General features: G+C 34.6%; 1 protein-coding gene across 5 annotated transcripts in view; it reads left to right on the forward strand.

Moving 5' to 3' along the window:
* Positions 1-24816, forward strand: part of SIDT1 (SID1 transmembrane family member 1) — a 214118-nt gene that overhangs the window by 105682 nt on the left and 83620 nt on the right. For all 5 annotated transcript variants that reach the window (XM_074214532.1, XM_074214531.1, XM_074214533.1 and 2 more), the window contains 4 exons: positions 320-365; positions 18046-18147; positions 18957-19040; positions 22056-22143. In XM_074214532.1, the coding sequence (XP_074070633.1) occupies positions 320-365; positions 18046-18147; positions 18957-19040; positions 22056-22143 (320 nt within the window). The remainder of the gene's footprint in view (positions 1-319; positions 366-18045; positions 18148-18956; positions 19041-22055; positions 22144-24816) is intronic.

Below are 24816 nucleotides of genomic sequence, written 5' to 3' on the forward strand. Positions count from 1 at the left end.
GGAAACTGAGGTAGACAGAGGTAAAGTGATTTTTCCAGGGTCATGCAACTAGCAAATCACTGCACCACCTCACAGCCTCTTTTCATTATTTTATTATGTGTTATTATCTGAATATTTTAAAGGACATAAAAATACTGCCTTATCTGATCCCTGCCAATATGTTCTAGAGAATTGAAGCAAAATGATCCATGTATAAACACCAAAAAGTGATGTTTTATTTTTCATTGTTATAGTTTAATGGGTTATCTTTTATGTGAGAAAATTCAGCCCTACTTACTTATGTTCCTCTCCTTCTCCCTTTCCCTGTTCTGTTTCTCAGGACAAATGTTGCCTTTCATTTCACTGCCAGTCCCTCTCAACCTCAGGTAAGTGATTTTTGAGGGATACTTATTGGGTTTTTTTGGTATTTTGATATTGATATTTTGAAGGATACATTTCTGAGGGATACTTATTATGTACCTCCTGTTGCAAATTAAGAAAACTATGTATATATATATATATATATATATATATATATATATATATATATATATATATATGAGAAGCCAATTTGTGCTTTATTCACTTTCTGGAATTTTAGACTGAGAATTTAACTTTACTTCTGGAACTAATGTAACATAGAAGAAATACTACTTATTTGCAGGATATTACTGTTCCGTTGAACCCAAGCATATGGTTTAGATCAGGTTCAATTCTGGGAGGAGCCTTCCTCTAATTATAGACATTAGATTTCCTTTTCTCTCCCAAATTATTTAAGAGTTAAGTAACTGGTATGTATGTTTCCCCAAACCAGGAATATTGAATATACAAATTAATCAGACAGGGGAGAGGTAATACATATATATATATATATATATATATATATATATATATATATAATAATCTCATTTCTCATCAATAGAATGATTAAAATGAATAACAATTAACAACTTAGAGCTAATGCTATAATTTTCCGAGAAACTGATATTTAAACCTCATCAGAACATAGAACAGTTAGTATTGCTAAATAGTTATTTTCTATTTCACCCTGATTGGACTGTCCTTATAATATTTATATGTTCTAGCAATATCATTTAAGCCCAATGTGTTCTATGATCAAATTAAGGAGACAGGATGATAGAAACAATATAGGCACATACATCAATTTCAAAAAGATCTAATCATGGAAAAAGCTTCCTTATCATTTCTTTTTATGCCAAGGGGGCATGTGCCAATGTTCATGAAAATGAGCTAATTCTTGTAGATAAAAACATCTAACTGATGTGAGTACAGAGTCAAAGAATCAACAACAAATCTTTAAAGACAAGGATTGACATTTTGATAATTTCCAGTTTCTAGTTTCCTTGTTTATAAAGCAATAGTCTTTCTCTGCTATAATTTCTTAGTACTCCTAGGATCATTAAGTTCCAATTTATATTCCTCTCATTTTGTGTTTAACATTTTGTAAATCTAATGCTTTTTAATAGTGGCTTTATGTACATCTGGTAGAGTGTGGGAGTAGAAGGTAAAGGGTTTGCAAGAGAATAAGTTATTTCCACTTGTATGGTTTCTACTTTCAGGTAGGCAGTACTCCATGTTCCCAACTCCTGCCCCAAATGTGGCATTTTTTTAGGCAAAACTCTTATCTCTAAACCTTGAGGGAAGCAAGTATCTTTAACTTGCACAGGAAGAACAAGGAACTGATAGTACCTGAAATAACTGGCCTTAGAGAGATGAATCTGTCCCTTCCTCCTTAGGGTCTTACTGTAAAAACCAGTTGTGTCTGAATTTCTTTTGGTCTGCCTCTACTCAATTGTTCTTTATATTTGAGAAGTTAAAAAAATATGAATCAATAAAATATCTTTCAATCTAACTCTAAGCCCCCCATGCTGGAAATATTCCCAGCAGTTATGAAAAATCTATCTCTCTTCCTAGATAACTGACCACACATTTGCACTCCTCCTGCCAAGGACATGCATAAATCAGTGCAATAATAACAACCATATGGTCTTAAAAGCCAGTTTCTTTTCAAGGAAATGGTAAAAAAAACTAACAGAATTTAATTAGCAAGGATTGATAAAAACAGTTTTATCTCTCCCTAGAGATGGTAGGAGGAAGAGACCAAGAGGATGAAAGTTCTGTTTGTTTCTATAGCATTATGGGCACAGCAGTTGCTGTCTGGTCTATACTCAGCCCAAGTGACACACGCGTAGCATTTTTATCTCCTAGTCCCTTTAAAAGTTGTGGTGGAAGCTTCTTAAGCTCAGAGGCTGTGGCAGGGGCAGAAAACTGGCCGAGTCTCCTGCCTTTTGTTACCATGGTATCAAAGCTTCTGTGGTATAAGTGGTCATGGCAGGACTGTGCAACAGCCCCTGACTCCCCATATGATCATATTGCCCTGGTTCCGGAGTTCCGAGTATAATTCTACCAAAATTCTTTGTGCCTCTTCTGAGATTACAGCTCTCTCCATTCTCATTTAAGATGAGAAAGTAGGAGTCTTCTCTTTCAGACAGTCAGAGTCCTTAGGGTCTTCATTATCTAGACTGTGGATAATTTAGGTCTGCCAGCAGATACCCATCCTCCTATGTCTCTCCCCAAATACAAGTACTTTATTTATTGATTTATAGTAATTTTGTTTCCTCCTAACAACTCTTTTCAAGATACAAAGAAAAGGATCTTTCAGCTTTATGTATTCAAATAAAACAAAACTGAAAGCATTTTAGCTTATTTTATTTCAGCACTAACAAAAATACTTTTTTGTCAATGGTTTGAACCTAATTGAATTTAGTCAAATATGTTTTTTTTCCATGTTGAATTCCTGGAAATTTGGTTATAAGGTAAATGGTATTTTACTATAGGAAAAAAGTTATAATTATAGATTGAAGTTCTAAGGACCTGTTTTCAAGTAAATTGTAAATATATCATAAAAGTAAAAATACAGCTCCAAACTTCTGTATTCATTGTTTGAAGCACCCATGGCAAGAAGGGCCTTTTTGAGGGGTCTCATTCTTCTCTTGGCTTAAATCTCCCCCAAACCTGTGGGAAATGACTGGACTATGTAATAGTCTATTGGCAAGCACAGAGGCCATGATAAAGTAAAAGAAAGTTTTAATTAAAAGAAAATAAGAATCAAAAAATCATCTATCCTTTGAGTTATATGTCTTATGGTTACTTAGAGCCCCAGCATGAGTCCTCTTTCTGGTGAATCCTATGAATCAAGCCAAAGAATTACTCTCAACTTCTACAAATCTTTTTGAACTTTCTTCTGGGACAGATTTCTTGTTTCCTAATTTTTTTTGTCTGTCATATGTTGTCTCATGATTAATTCTGCATACTCTAGAGTGGCAACTTATTAATCCTCCCCTCAGACAGTATCTATTCTAGTCTTCTTTGCATATATATTATACTCATTTATCTTGGGTGTCCTCCCAGTATCTCTTCAACCAAGCTATTTAACTCCCTGGATACATTTGGTATTGGGCAGCTAGGTGATGCAGTAGGTCTGGAGTTTGGATGTCCTGAGTTCAAATGTGATTTCAGACACTTACTATCTGTGTGACCCTGGGCAAGTCACTTAACCCTATTTGCCTCAGTTTCTTCATCTGTGAAATGAGCTGGAGAAGGAAATGGCAAATCACTCCAGTATCTATTCCAAGAAAACCCCGAACAGAGTGATGAAGAATTGTACCCAGACTGAACAACAACATATTTGGTATTAGACTCTCCTCACTGAAAGTCTCTTTCTCTGTCTAGATAGGAATCAAAGGTCTTCCCTTCAAAGGTCATAGTTTTAAGAATAAGTGTCTAAGCCAAAGACCCCCCCCCCAATCTGAGGATTATTCCTTCCTTGCATAAGAATTTCCCTCCTTGTATGTAAATTCACCCACTGGAGCTTCCACCAATCTTGACATATTCAGAGGCTTATTCTAGAGCAGAGTCTTTGTATAATTCTCTACTAAGTGATACACCCTCTCTCTGGAGTTTAAGAAAGTTTCCTTTAATATCAGGGCCTGGTATCTTTTCCCTGAAGGACTGCACCCTACTGATTTGGATAATAAGTAGCTCAAATGATCCTCGGTGAGATTATCATTCAAATCCTATCAGGTAAAGCTGCAACAATCAGCAGAAATTGAAGAACAAGATATCTATCTCCTATGTAAATGTCAAAATAATATAGGATTCTTTAATACGTATGCAAAATTTAAATTTATTTTTATTTTCAGTTCTAAATTCTCTCCCAGTCTCTATCCCTCCCACACCCATTGAAAAGAAAAGGATTAAAAAATTCATTTACATTTGAAGTCATATAAAACATTTTCTTATCAATCATGTTCTGAAAAATAGAACAAGAAAAAGAAAAATAAGGTTCAGTCTGGACTCTTAGTCCATCAATTCTCTATCTGGAGGTAGATCACATTTTTCATCATGAGTCCTTTAAGGTTGTGCTGGAGCATTGTATGAATCAGATACCAAGTCTTTCACACTATACACTAACAGCAATATTGTAAAGATAATCAATTGTGAAAGTTTTAGTAACTTTTATTCTCCTGGTTCTGCTCACCTCACTCTGTAGCAGATCATACATACCATGACCTTTGGATTATTAATGTTGAGTGGTATATAAAAAAAGAAATACATATACTTGCTAAAATTATCTTTGATTATAGAGGATGCCCAATATAGGGCACAAAGAACAGAAAATTCCATATTGATTTCTGATGCTCCTCTTTGCAAGTGATATGCCAATTGTATAAACCCCTAGAATATTGCATATCTCCTGGATAGAATCCATATTCACATGCCCACATATACATGCACAAACACACATATACATACAAACAACACAAAAACAAAAAAACCCACAAAACCAATCAGATTTTAAGTTTGATCCTCACAGGAAAACTGCCATTGATGAAAAGAGGTCTATTATTCAGATTATGATTTATGATTGGATGCATAGTTCAGAAATCTTGGATAGTAGATGGTTAATTAGCTAGGACTTGGTCTAGAATCAAAAAGGAAGAAATAAGCAGGCTATATTGTTTTTGGAAAATTTTATAAAACTTTTGTGTGTTTCCAAAACTTCTGCCTGAAACAAAGGACCATCTTTTAAATATTAGTATCCTTCTAGTCAGTAAACATTGATTAAGCACCCACTATATATATCAAGCAATGTGCTAAGTGCCATATGACAAAGAAAAACAAAAGTCCCTGCTTTCAAAGAATTCACACTCTAATGGTAGAGATACTATGTACAAATATGATCAAAACAAGATATATGCAAGATAAATTGGAGATAATCAATTGAAGGAAGGGACTAGCATTAAGGAAATGTTTCTTATAGAAGATGAAATTTTTGCTGGAACTAAAAGAAAGGTTGAGAAACAAGGAGATGGAGGTAACTGCAAATCATAAGGTACAGGTCACCCAAAGAGCATTGGAAAGGAATAGGATAAATGTGAATAGCCTTCAGCTTTTATCCAGGAAGAACTGTGCACTAAAAAGCAGAATATCATTAGGAAAATATTTTTGGAAGAGGCAGACTTCTTATGTGATGGGAGCTGGGAATAACAAAGGGTTGTACCTTTGGCTCAGTTGGTACCCATTTGCTCTAAAGGTGTCTGGGAAGGCCTCCCATTATACTGAAGGGACCCTAGGAGGGTTCTGGAAAATGTTCTGGGAGGGTATAGATAAGAATTGGATGGATTGTGCTCCATGAAGGGAGCTCCCACATTGGTGAGCTCATCAATCTAATGAGATGCAGCAGTATTCTAAGCATATACTAAAAGAGAATATACCTGTGGGGGCTGGGAGATAGGAACAGACAGAAAAAGGTTAACAGCTCACAGTTTACAAAGATTCCAATAACCCAGTCCCTGACCCTGTGCCCACTAAAGAACATTTTCCCACTCTCCTTAACTCCCTCCTCCCTAAATTCTTCTCCTTGGTCTGAACCTTGGTGCTAACTTGGTGGTTCTTGTCTTGCTAGGGAATTGGTTCTCCCAGTCCTGAATACCACAATATAAATAAGTGCCCCTGAAACATTGAGACAAATGTCTGCTAAAAGTGAGAGGTCAAGTTTGACCTCCAATCTTCTTCACTCTGAGCCAGGAGCTTTCTCTCCCCTGCACTACCTAGGTGCCCCTGTTGAACTTCTGTCACCCTTTAGAATCTGCTTCCCCAGCTACTATTCAGTGCAGAATAACTAGAGTCCTAAGTCAAAGCAGAGGCTTCCCTTCAGTTTTTCCCTTTTCCATCTCAACTTAATTATCTTCAATAAGTTCACCCTTAATTCACTGGTTAAAGCAGAGGAAACCTTATGCCAACCCACCAGACTTGGTGAGGTATTCTTATTTTTCCCTCTTCTCCCCTAAAGCATTCAGCTTAAGCTTGGAGTTTCTGCCATGTGTCCCTAGATCCCTATATGATCTGGATGCATTAGAAGCTATTTCTCTTTCCAACTCCTCGCTTCTCCTGGCTTATTTACTAAAGCAGAGTCTACAAGGCAGATCTTAGTGCTTTTTCCACTTATAATAGACTACCTGACTCTTCTATTTATGGTATGCAAGCTGCAGATTTTGTGACCTAGCCAAGTCAGACTTCCCCCCCAGCTCCACCCCACTGAGTTTGGGCCTCACTCACTTCCTTGTTTCTCAAGATTAACTTGTTCTCTCATTCTAAATTTATACTTCCAGGTATTTCTTCCTCTACACCCATAAAAGCCAAGTTTTTAAAAAAGGAATAAAAACAGGGAGAATGTGTTTGCCACAACTTTTTTGGGATCCAAATGAACAAGAGATTTCCTATGAATAGTGATGGCCTCTCTGCCTTTCTGTTATTATTCACATCTGGAGCTCAAAAGAGACCCACAAAATACTTTCCCCTTGTTCTCAGCTAAGGATCCAGTGTCTTCTCTACCTCAAAGTCAAGAATCACTGAGCCACTTTACTACTTTTCCTCTAAGCAGATCTCCAAAATTAGATATCAGCATCATTTTAAATAAGATCTTATGGGAACATTAGAAACATAGTCTATCATCCACATGAAAGGATTGGAAAAGACCTTTTTAATTAGTTGCATCGGATACCTTCTTCACTACACATGAGTTATTCTTGATTTGTGCAAAATCCATCAAATGAATTGGTAAAAGTGGTTAGAGATTTATATTTGCCATTTTTACTGATGATGCCCCTTAAAAGGATACAGATGAAAGTTGATATTCCTTATTGTGAATGTTAACATGCTGATGACATCAATCCCCCAAACATTAAAGGGGCTGCTCATTATTACTCAGAAGATAATATTTTTATAATCCATATAGGAAAAATTAAATTGATGAAAAATGCCTATTGTACTAACAAATAAATTTATTATTTGTTAACCAAATAAATTTGGTCCAGAATTAAATAAAAGGAAGAGATGGTACTGAGGGAAATTATGTAGTACTTTCAGTAACCCCAATCTGCTCCCAGGACAAAATCTCATCTTTTCATCACTAGTTTTCTCATATGGTTGTAAGTTTTTGGAACATTTCTGTTGTTGTTTTTCTATCATTTTGGTCATATCTGACTATTAATAACACAGTGAATAGAGTACCAGCCCTGGAGTCAGGAGGACCTGAGTTCAAATTTGACCTCAGACACTTAATAGTTGCCTAGCTATATGACCTTAGGCAAGTCACTTAACCCTATTTCCATAAATAAATAAAAATTTTAAAAATTAATCCCGTGTGGGGCTTTCTTGGCAAAGATAATGGAAGGGTTTTCCATATAGTGGAGCAGAACAACCTCTTAAAAAACAAAGCTGTCTATTGCCCCCAATGGCCATGGAGAAATTTATGGCTTAGGCACATAGGATACAGTATTTTTCTACCATAAAATGTTCTGTCTGCTAAAGGTAGCATGAAGTTTTTCATGGACTAAAGAGCAGACTAGGCACTGGTCAAGAAACAGTGAGAAGAGATGTATACTCAGAGCCTCTCATTAGTTACTGTGAAACCTAGATAAAGACCTACCTAAAGAGTATATCTTTTTTAGAACATGCCAAGAGATAGAGAGATACAGCAATTAGAATTTCCTGGTTAATTTTATCAAAAAAGTATGAGTTTGGGCAGCTAGGTGGCGCAGTAGATAGAACACCAGCCCTGGAGTCAGGAGTACCTGAATTCAAATCCAGCCTCAGACACTTAATAATTACCTAGCTGTGTGGCCTTGGGCAAGCCATTTTACCCCATTGCCTTGCAAAAAAAAAAAACCTTAAAAAAAAAGTATGAGTTTATATAATACTTTGATACACATTCAGATATGGTCAATAGCTGCTAAGTAAATAAGAACTTTTATCATCATATATTCACTTTTATTATTGTTATTGGTAACCAAAAAGTAAGATGAAATAGAAAGAACATTGACTTTAGAATCTAAAGAACTTAATTCACACCTCACCTTTGATGTATTATGTGTGATCCTATGCAAGTCACTTAATAATCTTGGGCTTCAGTTTCTTCATAAGTAAAATGAGGTGTGTTGGATAAGCTGGTGACTTGAGATAGCCTTAGATGTATGAGCCAGTCATCTATGAGCAATAATGATCTTTTTTTATTTCATTTCATTTTATTTTTTCAATTACATATGAAGATAATTTTCAATGATCAGTTTTTGTATAATTTTTAGTTCTACATTTTTCTACCACTCCTCTTTCCCTCCCCCCTCCCCTTAACAGCAAGTAATCTGGTATTATTTATACATGTTAAACATATTTCCATATGTCCAAAGGACCATAAAATTTTACATATCCTTAGATATGCACAATTAGTGCATATCTTAGTGCAATTACTCATCAACAATATTCTTGATTTATAAAGTATTTTCCTTCCTAAGAAATCAACATTCTTCATGACTCTCTACCTAGTGCACTGACACAGAGGGCAGCTTTGCTTGGCATGTATTGATAGGGCTTCAGAATGAAGGAGTAAAATGAACTGGATGCACTTGGACATAAAGCCTTTATTTAGAGGCACAAACACATTTTTAGATAATAAATCACATGTGTAAACCCAGAAAACTTTTTCCCTATTAAAAAAATAAGATTGAAAACTATTGAAGCACACCCTGTTTTCATTGTCCTATTTTCTAAAATCAGGTTACTTAAGAGTATGCTGAAAAACAATTTTACATTGTTTCATAAGTTTTCATTTTATTAAAGTATCACTTTTTGAGGGGTGGCTATGTGGTGCAGTGGATAGAGCACTGACCCTGGAGTCAGGAGCACCTGCGTCAAATCTGTCCTCAGACACTTAATAATTACCTAGCTGTGTGGCCTTGGGCAAGTCACTTAACCCCATTTGCCTTGCAAAAACCTAAAAAAAAAGTATCACTTTTTGAGCTGGTAAAATTCACTAATCACAATGACTATATACATAAAATAAGGAGAGCAAATAAAGATGGCACTTAAATATGAAAGGCTTAAGATAGCACAATACTGTAAATTATATTGAATAAACTATAGTAATAAATAGATACACCTTTTGTCATCTGATTCATTTCCATATAATTCAAATGAAACTTCTCAACCAAACACTTGATTATATAGTTGGGCAAAGTTATAAAAATTTACCCTAAATAAATATGTTATAATGATTTTCAATCAGTCTAAAGAGTAAAGTTTAGATCTTTATTAAATAAGTTCAACTGAATAGATTCACATTCTAAATTAGATGAATCACATTTCATTGAACCTATTTTCAGCTTTTAAAAGTCCTCTAGGTGGCACAGTGGATAGAGCACTGGCCCTGGAGTCAGGAGCACCTGAGTTCAAATCCGACCTCAGACATTTAATAATTACCTAGCTGTGTGGCCTTGGGCAAGCCACTTAACCCCATTGCCTTACAAAAACCTAAAAAATAAAAGTCCTTAGTAATCTTTTAAGGCTATCTTAATGCTTTTTTTTTAAATTTTAAACATTCTATTTAAAAGTTTGAGTTTCAAATTCTATCCCCTCCTTCCTCTCCTCCCTCTCTAAGATGGTAAACAATCAGATATAGGTTATACATGTATAATACATTTCCAGATTAGTCATTTTGTACAAGAAGATTCAAAAGAGGAAAAAAAAAAAAAGAAAGCGAAAAATAACATGCTTCAATCTGTATTCAGATAATATCAGTTCTTTCTCTGCAGTAAGATAGTATGCTTCATGAGACTTTTGGAATTGTCTTGAATCGCTGTATTGCTGAGAATAGCTAAATTATTCATATTTCTTCACTGAACAATATTGATGTTACTGTGTACAACATTCTCTTGATTCTATTCACTTCCCTATACATCAGTTAATGATAGTCTTTCCAGGTTTTTCTGAAATCATCCTGCTTGTTATTTCTTATAGTAGGATAATATTCCATTATGATCATATATTACAACTTGTTTATCCATTCCCCAATTACTAGGCATTCCTTCTATTTCCAGTTCTTAGCCACCACAAAAAAAGAGCGGCTATAAATATTCTGTACATGTGGGTCTTTTCCCTTTTGGTGGTGATGGGGATGTCTTTGGGATATATACCTAATTGGATCTAAGAATGTGCACAATGTTATGGCCCTTTGGACATAATGCTAAATTTCTCTAGAGAACAATCAGATTGGTTCACATCTCCACCAACAGTGTATTAGTGTTCCAAATTTGCCACATTTCCCTCCAACATTCAACATCTTAGCCAATCTGATAGGTGTGAGCTGATACCTCAGAGTTGTTTTAATTTGAATTTCTCTAATCAGTGATGATTTAGAATATTTTTTCAGATAGGTTTAATTTCTTTGTCTGGAAACTGCCTGTTTATATCTTTTGACTATCAACTGGGGAATGACTTGTATTTTTATAAATTTGACTCAGTTCTCTATATATTTAAGAAATAAGATTTCTATCAGAGATACTTGTCACAAAAAATTTCCTTCAGTTTTCCACTTTCCTTATCATTTTGGTTGCATTTGTTTTATTGAGCAAAATCTTTTTAATTGATATAATCAGAATTATCTATTTTTTACTTTGTAATACTTTCAAAATCTTTTTGAGTCCTAAATTCTTCCCTTATCCATAAATCTAAAAATCCTATTATTTCATGCTCTCTTAATTTGCTTATGATATCACCCCCTAAGCTTAAATCTTATATCCATTTTGACCTTATCTTTATATATGGCATGAGATATTGGTCTTTAGTTTCTGCCATACTTTTTTCCGGTTTTGCAAATAATGAGTTTTAGTTTCAAAAATTTAGATCTTTATTATATATTAGATAATGATGATCATTTATTATAATGTAATGTATACTTAATCTCTTCCACAGATCCAACACTCTATTTCTTAGTAACAGGTTATTTTGATAAATACCACTTTATAATACAGTTTGAGAGCTAGTACAGCTAGACCACCTTTTTTGGAATTCTTTTTTTCATTGATTCCCTTGATAACCTTGTGCTTTTATTCTTCTAGATAAATTTTATTTTTTTCTAGCTCTATAAATAATTTGTGATAGTTTGATTAGAATGGAACTAAATGAATAGATTGATTTAGGAAGAATTGTTATTTTTATTATATTGTCTCAACCAATCCATGAACAATTAATATTTTTTCCGGTTGATTAGATCTACTTTATTTATATGAAAAGGGTTTAATAGTTGTGTTCATATAATATTTAGGTTTTCTTGGCAAGTTGACTTACATATATTTTATACTGTCTGCAATTATTTCAGATGGAATTCCTTTTTCTATCTCTTGCTAATGGACTTTGTTAGTAATATTTAGAAATGCCAATAATTTATTTGAATTTATTTTGTATCCGGCAACTTTGCTAAAATTGTTAATAATGTCAAGTAATTTTAGCTGATTTTCTAGGATTTTCTAAGCATAGCATCATATCATCTATAAAGTGTTTCATCATTTCCTATTCTAATTCCTTTTCTTTTTCTTCTCTTATTGCTATAGCTAAAATGTCTATTACAATATTTAGTAATAGAGATAATAATGGATATCTTTGGTTGACCCTTGATTGTATTGAGAAGGCTTCAAGCTTATTCCCAATACAGATAATACTAGCTAATAATTTTAGATAAATAATGCCTATATTTTAAGCTAGACTCCATTTATTCCTCTGCTCTCTAGTGTTTTTTTTAATAGGAATGGGTGCTATATTTTGTCAAAGGTTTTTTCTGCATCTATTGAAATAATCTTATGACTTTTGTTGGTTTTGTTACTGATATGATCAATTATGCTGATAGTTTAATATTGGATCAGCCCTGCATTTCTGTTATAAATCCCAGCTGATCATAGTGTATAATTCTTGTGATGTACTGCTGTAATCTCTTTGCTAGTATTTTATTTTAAATTTTTGCATCAATATTCCTTAGGAAAATGGTCTATAATTTTCTTTTTTTCTATTTTGGCTCTTCTTAGGTTATCAGCAACATATTTATGTAATAAAAGGAATTTGTAGAACTCCATCTATGTCATTAGATAGCTTATATAGTATTGGAATGATTGTTCTTAAAATGTTTGGTAGAATTCACTTGTGAATCTGTCTGGTCCTGGGGATTTTTCTTAGGATATTCATTGATGGTTTGTTGATTTCTTTTTCTAAGATTGGGTTATTTATGTAAATTATTTTTTCTTCTGTTACTGTGAATAATTTCTATTTTTGTAAATATTCATCCATTTCATTAGATTATCAAAGTTATTGGCATACAATAGCTCTTAACAATTGCTTTAATTTTTTCTTTCATTGGTGATGAATTCACTCCTTTCACTTTTGATACTAGTAATTTGGTTTTCTTTCCCTTTTTTAATCAATTAACCAATGGTTTATCTATTTTATTGATTTTTACATAAAACCAGTTTCTAGTTTTATTTACCAATTCAATGGTTTTCTTACTTTCAGTTTTATTAATCTCTCCTTTGATTTTCAGGATTTCCAATTTGGTGTTTAATTGGGATTTTCAATTTGTTCTTTTTTCTAGTTTTTTTTTTAGTTTTATGCCTAATTCATTGACCTGCTTTTTTCTCTATTTTATTGATGTGGGCAGAGTTATATATTTTCCCTAAGTACCATGTATTGTTGAGAAAAATATATACCCATTTCTAAATTTTCTCCAGAGATCTATCCTATCTAATGTTTCTAGAATTTCCACTCATCTCCTGAACGTCTTTCTTGTTTATTTTTTGGTTAGATTTATTTAGTTCCTAGAGGAGAAAGTCAAGGTCTTCTACTAGTATAGTTTTATTATCTAGTTCCTCCTGTAAGTCATTCAACTTCTCCTTCAAAAATGTATATGCTATACCATTAGGTGCATACACTTTTAGTATTGATATGACTTCATTGTCAATGATACTTTGCAGTAATTTGCAGTTTCTTTCCTTATCCCTTTTAGATATTTTTGCTTTTGTTTTCTCTGAGATTGATTGCTACTCCTGATTTCTTTGCTTCAATTGAAGCATAAGAGATTCTGTTCTAGTCTTCTGCCTTTACCCTGTCTGTATCTGTTTGATAAGTGCTTCTTTTGAAGAACATTTTGTAGGATTCTAGTTTTTAATCCATTCTGCTGTTTACATTTTAGGGGGTGAGTTCATCCCATTGACATTTATAATTATGATAACTAAGTATTTACCTCCATGCTATTTTTCTCATTTACCCCCCCCACACACACACACCCCACCCCTCTCTCCTCACAAGTATGTTCTTTCACAAATATTCGATACCTTCTCATATAACTTCCCTTTTATCAATCCCCTCCTTCTTTTATACCCATTTTTTTTAATTTCCTTATAGGGTAAGATATATTTCCATATCCAACTGAATGTGTTTGTTATTCCCTCTTTGAGCCAATTGCCCATGATTCCCAGTTCCCATATTCCATTACATTATAATAGCTCTTTCATGCTGCTTTTTTTGGGATATTTCATCCCATTCAATGTCTATCATCCTCCCCTTCTACTTCCAGTACAGTATTCTTTCTCACTCCTTTATTTTTTGGTATATCAACCCATCAGTCACCTTATATCCACTCCCTCTGTCTACATATATTCCTTCTAATTGCTCTTATATAGCATAGCTGTTGAGTTATATATTATCTTGCCATATAGAAATATAGTTATTCTATATCAAATGTCTTATGTCTTATCTTTTTTTTACCTTTCTATATTTCCCTTGAGTCTTTGTTTGGAGGTCAAATTTTATATTCCATTCTAGTCTTTTAACCAGGAATTGCTTTAAAGTTTTCTATCTCATGAAATATTCATTTTTTCTTTGAAAGATCATATTCAGTTTTGTGGGTAGGTGATTCTTGGTTGTAATCCTAATTCCTTTGCCTCTCAGTATATCATATTCCACATTCTCCAGGTCTTTAATATGGAAGCTGCCAAATCCTGTGTAATCATAACTATAACTCCACAGTATTCAAATTATTTCTTTTTGGCTATTTGAAGTACTTGATCTGTGACCTCTGGAATTTGGCTATGATGCTCCTGGGAATTTTCATTTTAGAATCTCTTTTAAGTGGTGATTGGTGGATTCTTTCAATTTCTACTTTGCTCTCTGGTTCTAATATACTAGGTCAATTTTCTTTGATAATTCCTTGAAAGATATTGTGTGGGTTGTTTTTTTTTTAACTCTGGTTTTCAGGTAGTCCAATAATTCTTATATTATCTCTTACATCTATTTTCTAGGTCAGTTGTTTTTCTAATGAAAAGTTTCACATTTCCTTCAATTTTTTCTACTTTTTTCCTTTGATTTTATCATATCTTGATGTCTCTCCTTCCACTTGTTCAATTCTAATTTTTAAGGAATTATTTTCTTCAGTGAGTTTTTTGTACTTTTTTCCAATTGACCAATTCTATTTTTTAGGGAGTTATTTTCCTCTGTAAATTTTTGTATATCTTTCCCCATGCTGCTGACTCTTTTTTTAAAGATTCTTTTGCATTACTCTTACTTCATTTACCTATTGTTCTTCTACTTCTTTACATGATTTTAAAAATTCTTTTTAAGGTCTTTTAAAATTTCTTGCTGGGCCTGAGACCAGCTTACATTTTTCTTTGAGGTTTCACATGTTATTTTTACACTATTCTCTTCTAAGTTTATGCTTTGATCCTTTCAATCACCTTAGTAACTTTTAATGGTCAAGTTCTTTTTTTTGGGGGGGGGAGGATTTGTGCATTTTTCTGGGGGGTTTTTTTGGTGACTTGTTTTTATGTGAGTTGAACCTCTGAGCCTTAGCTGTCCAAAAATTTTTATGCTGTGGTTCTAGGTCTTACTGCTTGCTCTCACTAGGCTTCAAAGCTTAGCTCTTCACTTTCATTGGCTTGTATTGAGGAGTGGGGGAAAGCTGGGAGAAAGGGGAGGTTTTCTTGCTGGTCTCTCCAGGTGTGAGGTTTAGCTGCTGACCTATCCCAGAGAAGGGGCTTTGCTTCTTGTTGGTATCTTAACAGATTCTTTCTGGTGGTTGGCTCTGCAAGAGGGATTTTGATGCTAAACTGCCCCAGGGGTGAGGGCCTGCTGCTGGGTTGCTATGGAAACAGTGCCTCTCTTCTAACAGGCCCTAAAGGAATAATCTTGTTGCTAGACTGCTGGGGGGGGGGGGGGGCTACTGTTGGGTTGCTATGGAAACAGGGACTCTGTTGGCTAGACCTTGGGTGGGACTTTTTACTACTGGTCAGCACTGGAGACAATGTCTCCAGACTGGTGGTTTATGCTATGGGTGGGGGTCTTACTCTGTTGCACACCTAGGAGGTTGCTGGCCTCCAGGAGGGCCAGGTTTGGAACACTGCTGCAGGCCCTCTGCTGTGAGGCTGCTGCTGCTGCTATTGTTCTTCCCCTGCCATTCCAGTTAGACAGACCTTTCCTGCCTTGCTGGTAGGCTACTTCTCTGCTTCTAAATCAATTCTAAGGTGGCTTTCAAGTTATTTGGAGGGTAATTGGGGAGCGCTTCAGAAGCCTCCCTCCTCAACCTGCCACTGGGGTAATGGAAGTCATGTTATCTTATTCCCAGTCAGAATTTGTACAAATAGTTGTGTGAACAGGTTTTACATCTTTCCCCAAGAAAGTCACTTCAATTTTCCAAGTCTCAGTTTTTTCATCTGTAATATAAGGAAATTGTACCAGATGATCTTTAAGTTCCCTTTCACTTCTAAAACCTATTTATGGTCCTGTGAAGATTTTTGGAAAAATAGCCTTGTTGAAAACCAACCAAGAGAGATTCTTTGGCAAAGTGCCAATGAAATATATTAAAGTATCAATCACATAGTGGCACAGGTAAAAGAAATTATTAAAGATTCTATAAGAATAGGTTTACCTGGTTTAAAAGATAAGAATAGTTTTACAAGATAAGAATAGTTTTACTTGGGTTAAAAGATTGGTTTCATTTGTCACATTGATTATAAAATTGTAAAGAAGAAAATCAATTTATTTTTTCAATGCTTGTTTTGTTCATTTGTTGGTCTTGAAAGAATGAAATGGCCATGTGAAATTTCATTTAACTGCTTGACACATAAATAAGCAAAAAACCAAAACATAATTGCAAATTTAGATGAAAAATAATGGAAAGCTATTTGAGTTTTGGACAGTGGAGGCAATTATTTGAATTTTTGGCCTGGTTGCATGGGATAGTCTTTAGCATTCCTAGGGTTTTTCCTATTAGAGACATATAACTAAAACAGGGCAACTAGAGTTTTGCTCCAAGCAATAAATTTAAAAGGAACTGATAGCATCTTCAGCAACATTGAAACAACAGATATTAGCTCCTGCTTAGAAAAGAACATTCATTAAAATAGAAGGCTAAGAAATGGCAAGAACTTCCCTCATTGTTATTCCTACAACTTTCCCTGGTATCATGTCAGTGTTCCAGATCTTTATTTCCTCCCCAGGTCATGTTGCAGCCCCTAAATCCCTCCTCCCAAATTAACTGATAACACACATCATAGCACTCGTCCTGAACACAAAATTCCTGCTCATAACATCAGATTGACAAAGACAGCAGAAAAGGAAAATAATAAAATTTGGAGGGTCTATGGGAAAATAGATACATTGATGCATTGTTGTTGGACCTGTGATTGGATGCATTTGCAATTATACACAAAAGGTTGCCAACACTTAATCTATATAACAAAGTTATTATAGTCTCTATGCTCAAAAGAGATCATGGACATGGAAGAAGTTCCTATATCTACAAAAATATTGACCATAGCTCTTTTATGTGGAGGGCAAAAATTGTAAACTAAAGAGATGTTCATCAACCAAAGAATGACTGAATGGGAAAGGTTGCTACTGTGTTGTAAGAAATGAGGAAATTGGTTATTTCAAAGGGACATTGAAAGAATCATGTAAACTGGTACAGAATGAAGTAAGCAGAACAAGGAGAACAATTTATACTATTATCATCAATCAATAACATCAATATTATAAAAGAGAATAATTTTAAAGACTTTTATAAACCAATGAATAATGAAATGAATAGAACTAGTAGAAAAATTTATTTATAGCAATATCGTAAAGACAACTGATCAATACAATGACCATTCATGATTCCAGAGTACCAATGATTAAACATACCACTCAATACTACTCAACTCCTGACAGAGAATTGGCATATATATATATATATATATATATATATATATATATATATATGGTGCAGAATCTCACATACACACATATACTATACATATATGTGTATGTGTGTGTGTTGGTGTGTTTTCACAGTCAATGACAGAATTTGTTGTTCACAATATATATTTGTTACAAGGAATTTTTCTTTTCTCTTTTTCTCCCAATGGGACAGGAAGTGAGAAGGAGATAAAATAAATTTCTGTTAATAGTTTTTTTTTTAAATAGAGAAGTGAGGATGGGACACTATAGATGAGGAACGTTTCATGTATTTTCAGATGAAGTCATTGTATAATTAGTTTTACTTAATTATTTTACTTTATTACAAACACCTTAGAGTGGGGGTAATCTATAAATGTTTGTAATACAAAAACAAAACACAATGGGGGGGAATGTGAACCTTTATGAATTCTCTCTCTCTCGTTTTCTCAGTATTTTCTATACAAGTTTCCTAAAGATGTGGAATCTGTTATCATTAAAGTGGTATCTGAAATGGTCTACCCATGTTCAGTTGTATCAGTTCAGGATATTGTGGTAAGTCCAAGTAATGTTCTAATCTATTTAGATATTATACAGATAGATAAATATATTTATATGTCTGTATGTGAACATATATACAGGTATCTATCTATTCACATGTAGATATACTATAAACATGGAAGTATATGTGTGTGATATACTATAGATGTTACTTGCAGAACAACTTGAAGAGTAGGAAAGGAGTTATGTTCTATAAAGTGAAAGGAAAAAAAGGAGAAGAATGGAAATAATGTCCTTATAATTTATTCCCTGTCCCTCGTTTCTCAAGCATCAAATAGAATAATTTGTACACAGTGGACATTTCATATTTTTAGTCATCAATAATAGAAAGATAAAGAGCTTTTAAATTAAAATAATTAAAAAGAAATAAAGTGCTTTAGGGGAGAAGCAAGACCAAATGATATAGAAGCTCATGAGGAAAAGAAAATGGGTACATTTATGCTATTTTGAAAGTTTCACTAGGCTGCATTAAGTTGTAAACTGCATTAAGTTGTAAAATGACCTTAGTTAGAGGAGACTTCATCTGTTACTTTAATGGGAGAAATCTAAGAGGTTTGCTTGTTTGCTTTTTTTCAAGGGGAAATAATATCCATAGGTTCACAATAAAAAAAATTCTTTACTATGGGTAGATCAAAGTGTTAAAATATCTTTTGGGGGGGAGGGGAGGGAGGGAGGAAATTTTTTTGATTTAGATAATTCTCAGGAGAGAAAAGTCCCTTTCCCAATACCTTTAAGTATAGGCTGCAAAACAACTCTTGCAATGTTTTATATAATGTTTTCTTTTTATCTCAAACCTTTTGTAGTGCCCTGTGTATGATCTTGACCATAATGTGGAATTTAATGGTGTTTATCAATCCATGACTAAGAAAGCAGCTATCACTGTACAGGTGAGATATTTTCCCCTTATAGAAACTTTCTTTTATATATGACTATTGGCAAAATGGTCCATAATAAATTATCACAATACTCTGACATCCCAGAATGAAAACTATTACTATATAATTAATGATCTCTTGCTTTGAAGATTGGTTTAGGGCTAATGGACTCAAGTAGCTTGAAACATACTACTTTCACTTAATGTTTTTTCTTTTGATCTATGTATTCTTTTATGATACTAATATGGAAATAAGTTTTATATGACTAAATATATAAGAGATCAAATTGTTTATCATTTTAGGAAGAGAGGAGGGGAAAGAGGGAGGAAGGGAGAAACATTTGGAACTCAAAATCTTGTAAAACTGAATGTCAAAAAATCTTTGCATATAATTGGAAAAATAATAAAATACTGTTTAAAAAAAGATTAGTTTAAGGGCCCATGTCTCTAAGCCCTGACATAAGAACAGAGATGAAAGCAAAGAGTTACTGACTCTAGAAATCCCTGCATTATGAAAAGAAAAAACACCAGTCACTGCCAGCTCTTCTCCCCTCCTTGCTTGGCATCCTGACAATTTGGGTGGAGAGTGGGATGTGAAGGAACAAATCAACAGCAAATGGTTTGGTAATCTATCAGTTAGATAAATCTTCAGGTTCTTCCAGATGCTTACATTCTAATCTATTAGTTGGGGATTGCTGCTTTAAAGTGAAATTCAAGTCATGAAACTTTAAGGTAATTGGAAAGATCAAGTAACAGATAAGGTAGACATTGAACCCAAGAAGACCTGGGTTAAATTCTGTCTCTAATATATACTGGCTTTGTGACCTTAACTTAACTGGCAAGTGTCTTAACTTCTCAGTGCTCAAGACAACTTAGTTAAATTTAATTTAATTAAATCTCTATAAATTTCAGAGAAATTGCTGACCTAAATTGGGAAAGGGACTTTCCTCTCCTGAGAATTCTCCAAACCAAAAAAATCCCCTCCCTCCCTCCCTCCCCTGGTCCCAAAATAGTATTTTAACACTTTGATCTACCCACAGCAAGGAAACTAGGGCCGAGATTCTTCTTTTATCATCATTTATCATTTGTTTGAAACCAATAGTGTGCATAGATATTGCATAGGATATACAAAGGAGAACTCCCAGTCCTAAGAGTTTAATTTCTTTGCATGTGCTTGTGTGGGATCAGACCCATGTGTTATAATTGGTTCTCCTTAAATAGAATAATCAGAAGACCTGTACTGGAGAACAAAAAGAAGTTTATTTGCTCTTCTCAAGAAGAGAGCACAGCCTCCTTAAAACGAGTTACAGGTCTAGGAGGAGTGCAACAAGTTGAGAAGTGCAAGCCCCTTTTATCCTAGTCCCTAACTCAATCCCAATCCCCTGGCCTATTGGCTAGATAGCTGGGCTCATAATCTTTCCACAAGTATCTAGCCAATCTGTGCAAAGCATTTTCAAGCCCCTTTAGCAAAATTATTCAGATTCAGTTTTACCCTATCAAAGAGAGATAATTTGTTTTATCCTATCAAAGAGATTATTCTGTATCCTTCCATGTAAGGGGTCAATCAGCACAGTGCTGTATAATCTTGGTTACCACCTGACCTTGGAGAAGTGGAAACTTTGCAACTCTCACTGATCTGGCTTTTGGAAAAAAGGAAGACTCATTGAAACCATGAGGGAGGCTTCACTCAGTTATAGTCTTACTCATGCTTTATCTGAAAAGTTCTAGATGCAGAGAGAAATACTTAAGCTGATTATGGTCTACAGGGAAAAGGGGTGCATACTGCAAGAAAGAGTAGAAAAAGGCTAATATTAATTAGGCAGCAGATTCTATCATTTCCTTTTCTTCATTTATTTTCCAAAACTTTAGATTTAATACACCAAATCTCCTTATTTTTTATTTGAATAAATCTGTTTATTTTTTGCTGAATGTCTCCACAATTACATTGATGATTACAAATGAGGAAGGACATAAATTTTTACAAATAAAAACAGTAGAACACTTCTATTTTTATAGCATCTATGATAACAATTAAGCCATTACAAAGTATTCCTATATAGCAGACAGATTCACTTTATAAGTACTTAATAAAGATATCCCCTTTGGAATATAATCTCTAGTCTTGGGGTTCCTTTCTCTAGAACTAATGTATTATCCATGTGGTGGTATTTTGAGTCAGTGGACTAAATGTTAGACTCCCAACTTAATATAATAAAGAATTTCAGAGTTAGAATGGACTTTAAAAAGCAGTTTACCTAAGCTTTTATTTTATAGATGAGGAACCTGAGGCCCAGAGAAGGAATGTCACACAGTAGCAGAGCCAGGTCTCAAATCCACAGTATCTGACTCAGTTCAGCATTGCTTTGACTTGACCACAATGGCAGAGGGTAGAGGATAATTTATGGGGCAGCTAGTGGCATGGTAGATAGCTGGGCTTGGAGTTCAAATGTGATCTCAGACATCTGCTCAGACACCTCAGACCTGAGTAAATTATTTATCTTGGTTTGTCTCAGTTTTCTCATCTGTAAAATGAACTGGAGAAGGAAATGTTAAACCACTCCAGTATCTCTGCCAAGAGTTAGACATGACTAAACAACAATGACAACCATGGATAATCTGGAAATATTTGTAATATAAAAACAAAACTCGTGAATAAAACATTTTTAAAATCTCATTTTTATCAATCATCTATGTATTCTTAAGATTTTTAGCTTTTTAAAATAATAAAAAACATTTCACAAGTGTTAGGTAATAGTCATTAAGACCTTTCTAAAACATTACACTTTTGCCTCTTGACACATAAGTTTGTAGAATTCCTATTATGGCATCTAGGAACAAGCCAGAAGTCATGAAATAATAACTATATCAACATTTAGTACAGGTATACAAATATAATTAATTCTGAAGAGTTTTAGGGTGGGGTGGGTTTTATTTTCCTCTTTCTTTCTTTCTTTCCTGCACCTCCCCCCACTTGCCCTTTCCTCTCGCTTTCTTCTCATCTACCATAAGGTTGTTATGTTTTGTACAGAAGAAGGATTTTCCAGGAGAGCAGTTCTTTGTGGTGTTCGTGATAAAGCCTGAAGATTATGCTTGTGGAGGATCATTCTTCATCCAGGGTAAGGCATGGTGACAGACACGTGGCCTATGAGAGGACCCATGGGAGTAGCAAACTGGCCTTTGATGACTATCTCTAGCTCTTTCTAAATGATCTCTTCCCACAAGGGAAAAATAAGAAGAGACTATGACTGTTTCCTGGCAAGACAAGGCTATGCAAGGCAAAGAAGAAATGATAGGTTATAAAGATATTCTTTTTACAGAAGAGTTTTCAGTGTAACACACCTTTTTAAATCCTTGTACTTGGATGGCTAGAGCTCTTCTATAGTCAATCAAGAAATCAGGATTTTTTCCTTTGATTTGTGGTAGAAACAGAACTTTATTATTGTACATTTCAGCCTTGGGTAGAGAAGGAATATTCAGTTCTAAATTCTTGTTGTTAAAGATTTGACTTCCCAGAGAGTAAGGAATTAACAATGTCTTTCCCAGTAGGGTAACTCATCTTGGATGATGACAGGTGTATGAAAGATTGATCCTAGTATAGATCCCAATAATTGCCTTGAGAAACTATTAGGTTGGTGATTGACTACAGATAGCTCTTGGTAACTGATGAATGGGTATGTAATAACAGGATGCTGAAGGGTATTTATCATGATTGTGTTATGGTATTTAAATTAAGATTCTGTTCGTGCTATCCAATATACATTTTCAAGACCTTACAAAGGTAGAGATTTTTATTGACTGGAAAAATTACAAACCAAAGGTTGCTTTCTAAATTCTACTTTGCCAATGAACTGCATTAAACTTATGTGGCTTATTGATCCTTCTACAATGTTCCCAAAAGATAGAATCATTGATTTGGATAGAAAGGATTGTGGTAGTCATTTAGTCCAACTACCTTCACAAGGCCATAAAAGTACTAAATGACTGAGACTAAATTTAAACTCACTGTCCCACCTGCAAAAACAACATTTTTTCCAGTAGTCTTTTTGGGAGTACCCCCCACAGACACAATAATGTGACTTTAAGAGATGTATAGATGAATCAGAAGGGACAGTCATTGGTGAAAGTAATCTACCCTGAGGCAATAGGGTAGGACAATGGATAGCAGCATGCATTTGTTAGTCCAGAGAATCTAAGATTCCAATCCCATCTCAGATGCAGGATCTAGTCAAATCACTTGATCTTTTTTAGCCTCTGTTTCTTTATCTGTAAAATGAGAGTCAAATGAAATAATATGTTAGTGAGAGTTAAAAGAGATAATATGTAAAATACATAGAAAAATCTTAAAGTGCTAGGTAAATGCTAGTTGTTCTTATTATCTAATATGGCTATATGGCTAATATGGAATCCCACATGGCTACATAGAAGACATTCAGGGGGAATTCAAGGAGACAAGCAAAGTTTACTGGAGGAGTCCACCAACTCTCTTCACATTGAGGCCATAATTGAAACGTTTAAGCTGACTAGGAAAGGTCAGGACACAGGGATACAACCAAGGATATTGCCTGGGAGTTTTGAGCATGATGATCTTAAGGTTACAGCAATATGAGAGAAAGTTCATGATGGTCTTTCATAGGGCTGCTCCCAAGACTTAACATCAAACTTTTTTTTTAGGTTTTTTTTTTTGCAAGGCAAATGGGGTTAAGTGGCTTGCCCAAGGCCACACAGCTAGGTAATTATTAAGTGTCTAAGATCGGATTTGAACCCAGGTACTCCCTACTCCAGGACCAGTGCTTTATCCACTGCGCCATCTAGCTGCCCTACATCAAACTTTCAAAAAGATTCCTAGGTCAGTTCAAGAAGTGCTTGGATCAGGGCTACTCCAGGAATTTTATAAGGAGAGGAGGGCTTCTGCTTAGTGAGATCTGATTGGTTTCTCACCCCTGAGGTCACGAACAGGGAGACAGCAATCATTTAGTAATCTGGAATTTTCTACCTTAAACAAAAAGATTCTCGAAATGGGAAGGTGGGGGACTGATGGTCCTGGAAAAGGAGTGGACTATATCATTATATAACATAGGAAGATGAAGTAGGAATGTTGGTCTGAGAAATATTAGAAAAACACACAATGGGGGTAGCTAGGTGGTACAGTGGATAGAGCACTGGCCCTGGAGTCGGGAGGATCTGAATTCAAATTTGTCCTCAGACACTTAACAATTACTTAGCTGTGTGACCTTGGGCAAGTCACTTAACCCCATTGCCCCACAAAAAAAAACCCCTGCAATAATTAATACTTTTTTTTAAAAAAAGGAAAAAAAAACAAACAATAGTGTTCTAGACTATAACAGGACTGCTTTACTAGAAGGAGAAATTAAGGTATACATCAAAATACAATTAGAAGTCAGCATTTCTAAATTTCCGTAACTGAGCAAAAAAAAAGATGGTTTTAAGAGAAAGGTCTAAGATGAAAATCTCAAATTCCATGAGGAAAAAATTATCAAGTTTTTGGGGTTTGGGGGGGCACTACTGTGAAGTATAAAGGGAGATTAAATGGAGTTTTCATTAGATTCTTGGCAAGGCACCAGGCTCTTAAAAATAATGTGTCTGTCTCTCTCACATCAAGTCAACTTCTTGTTAGATCTTTCTATTGCTATATCCCAAAATCTCATAGTCATCCCCTTCTTCAAACAGGGCTATCACCTTAGTTCAGGCCTTCATTACCTCTTGCCTGAATTATTGCAACAATTTATTGTGTCCATTGCCTCCAGTCTCTCCCCATTTAAATCCATCTT

Source organism: Macrotis lagotis, chromosome 1 (assembly GCF_037893015.1).
Source record: "Macrotis lagotis isolate mMagLag1 chromosome 1, bilby.v1.9.chrom.fasta, whole genome shotgun sequence".
NCBI lineage: Eukaryota > Metazoa > Chordata > Mammalia > Peramelemorphia > Peramelidae > Macrotis > Macrotis lagotis.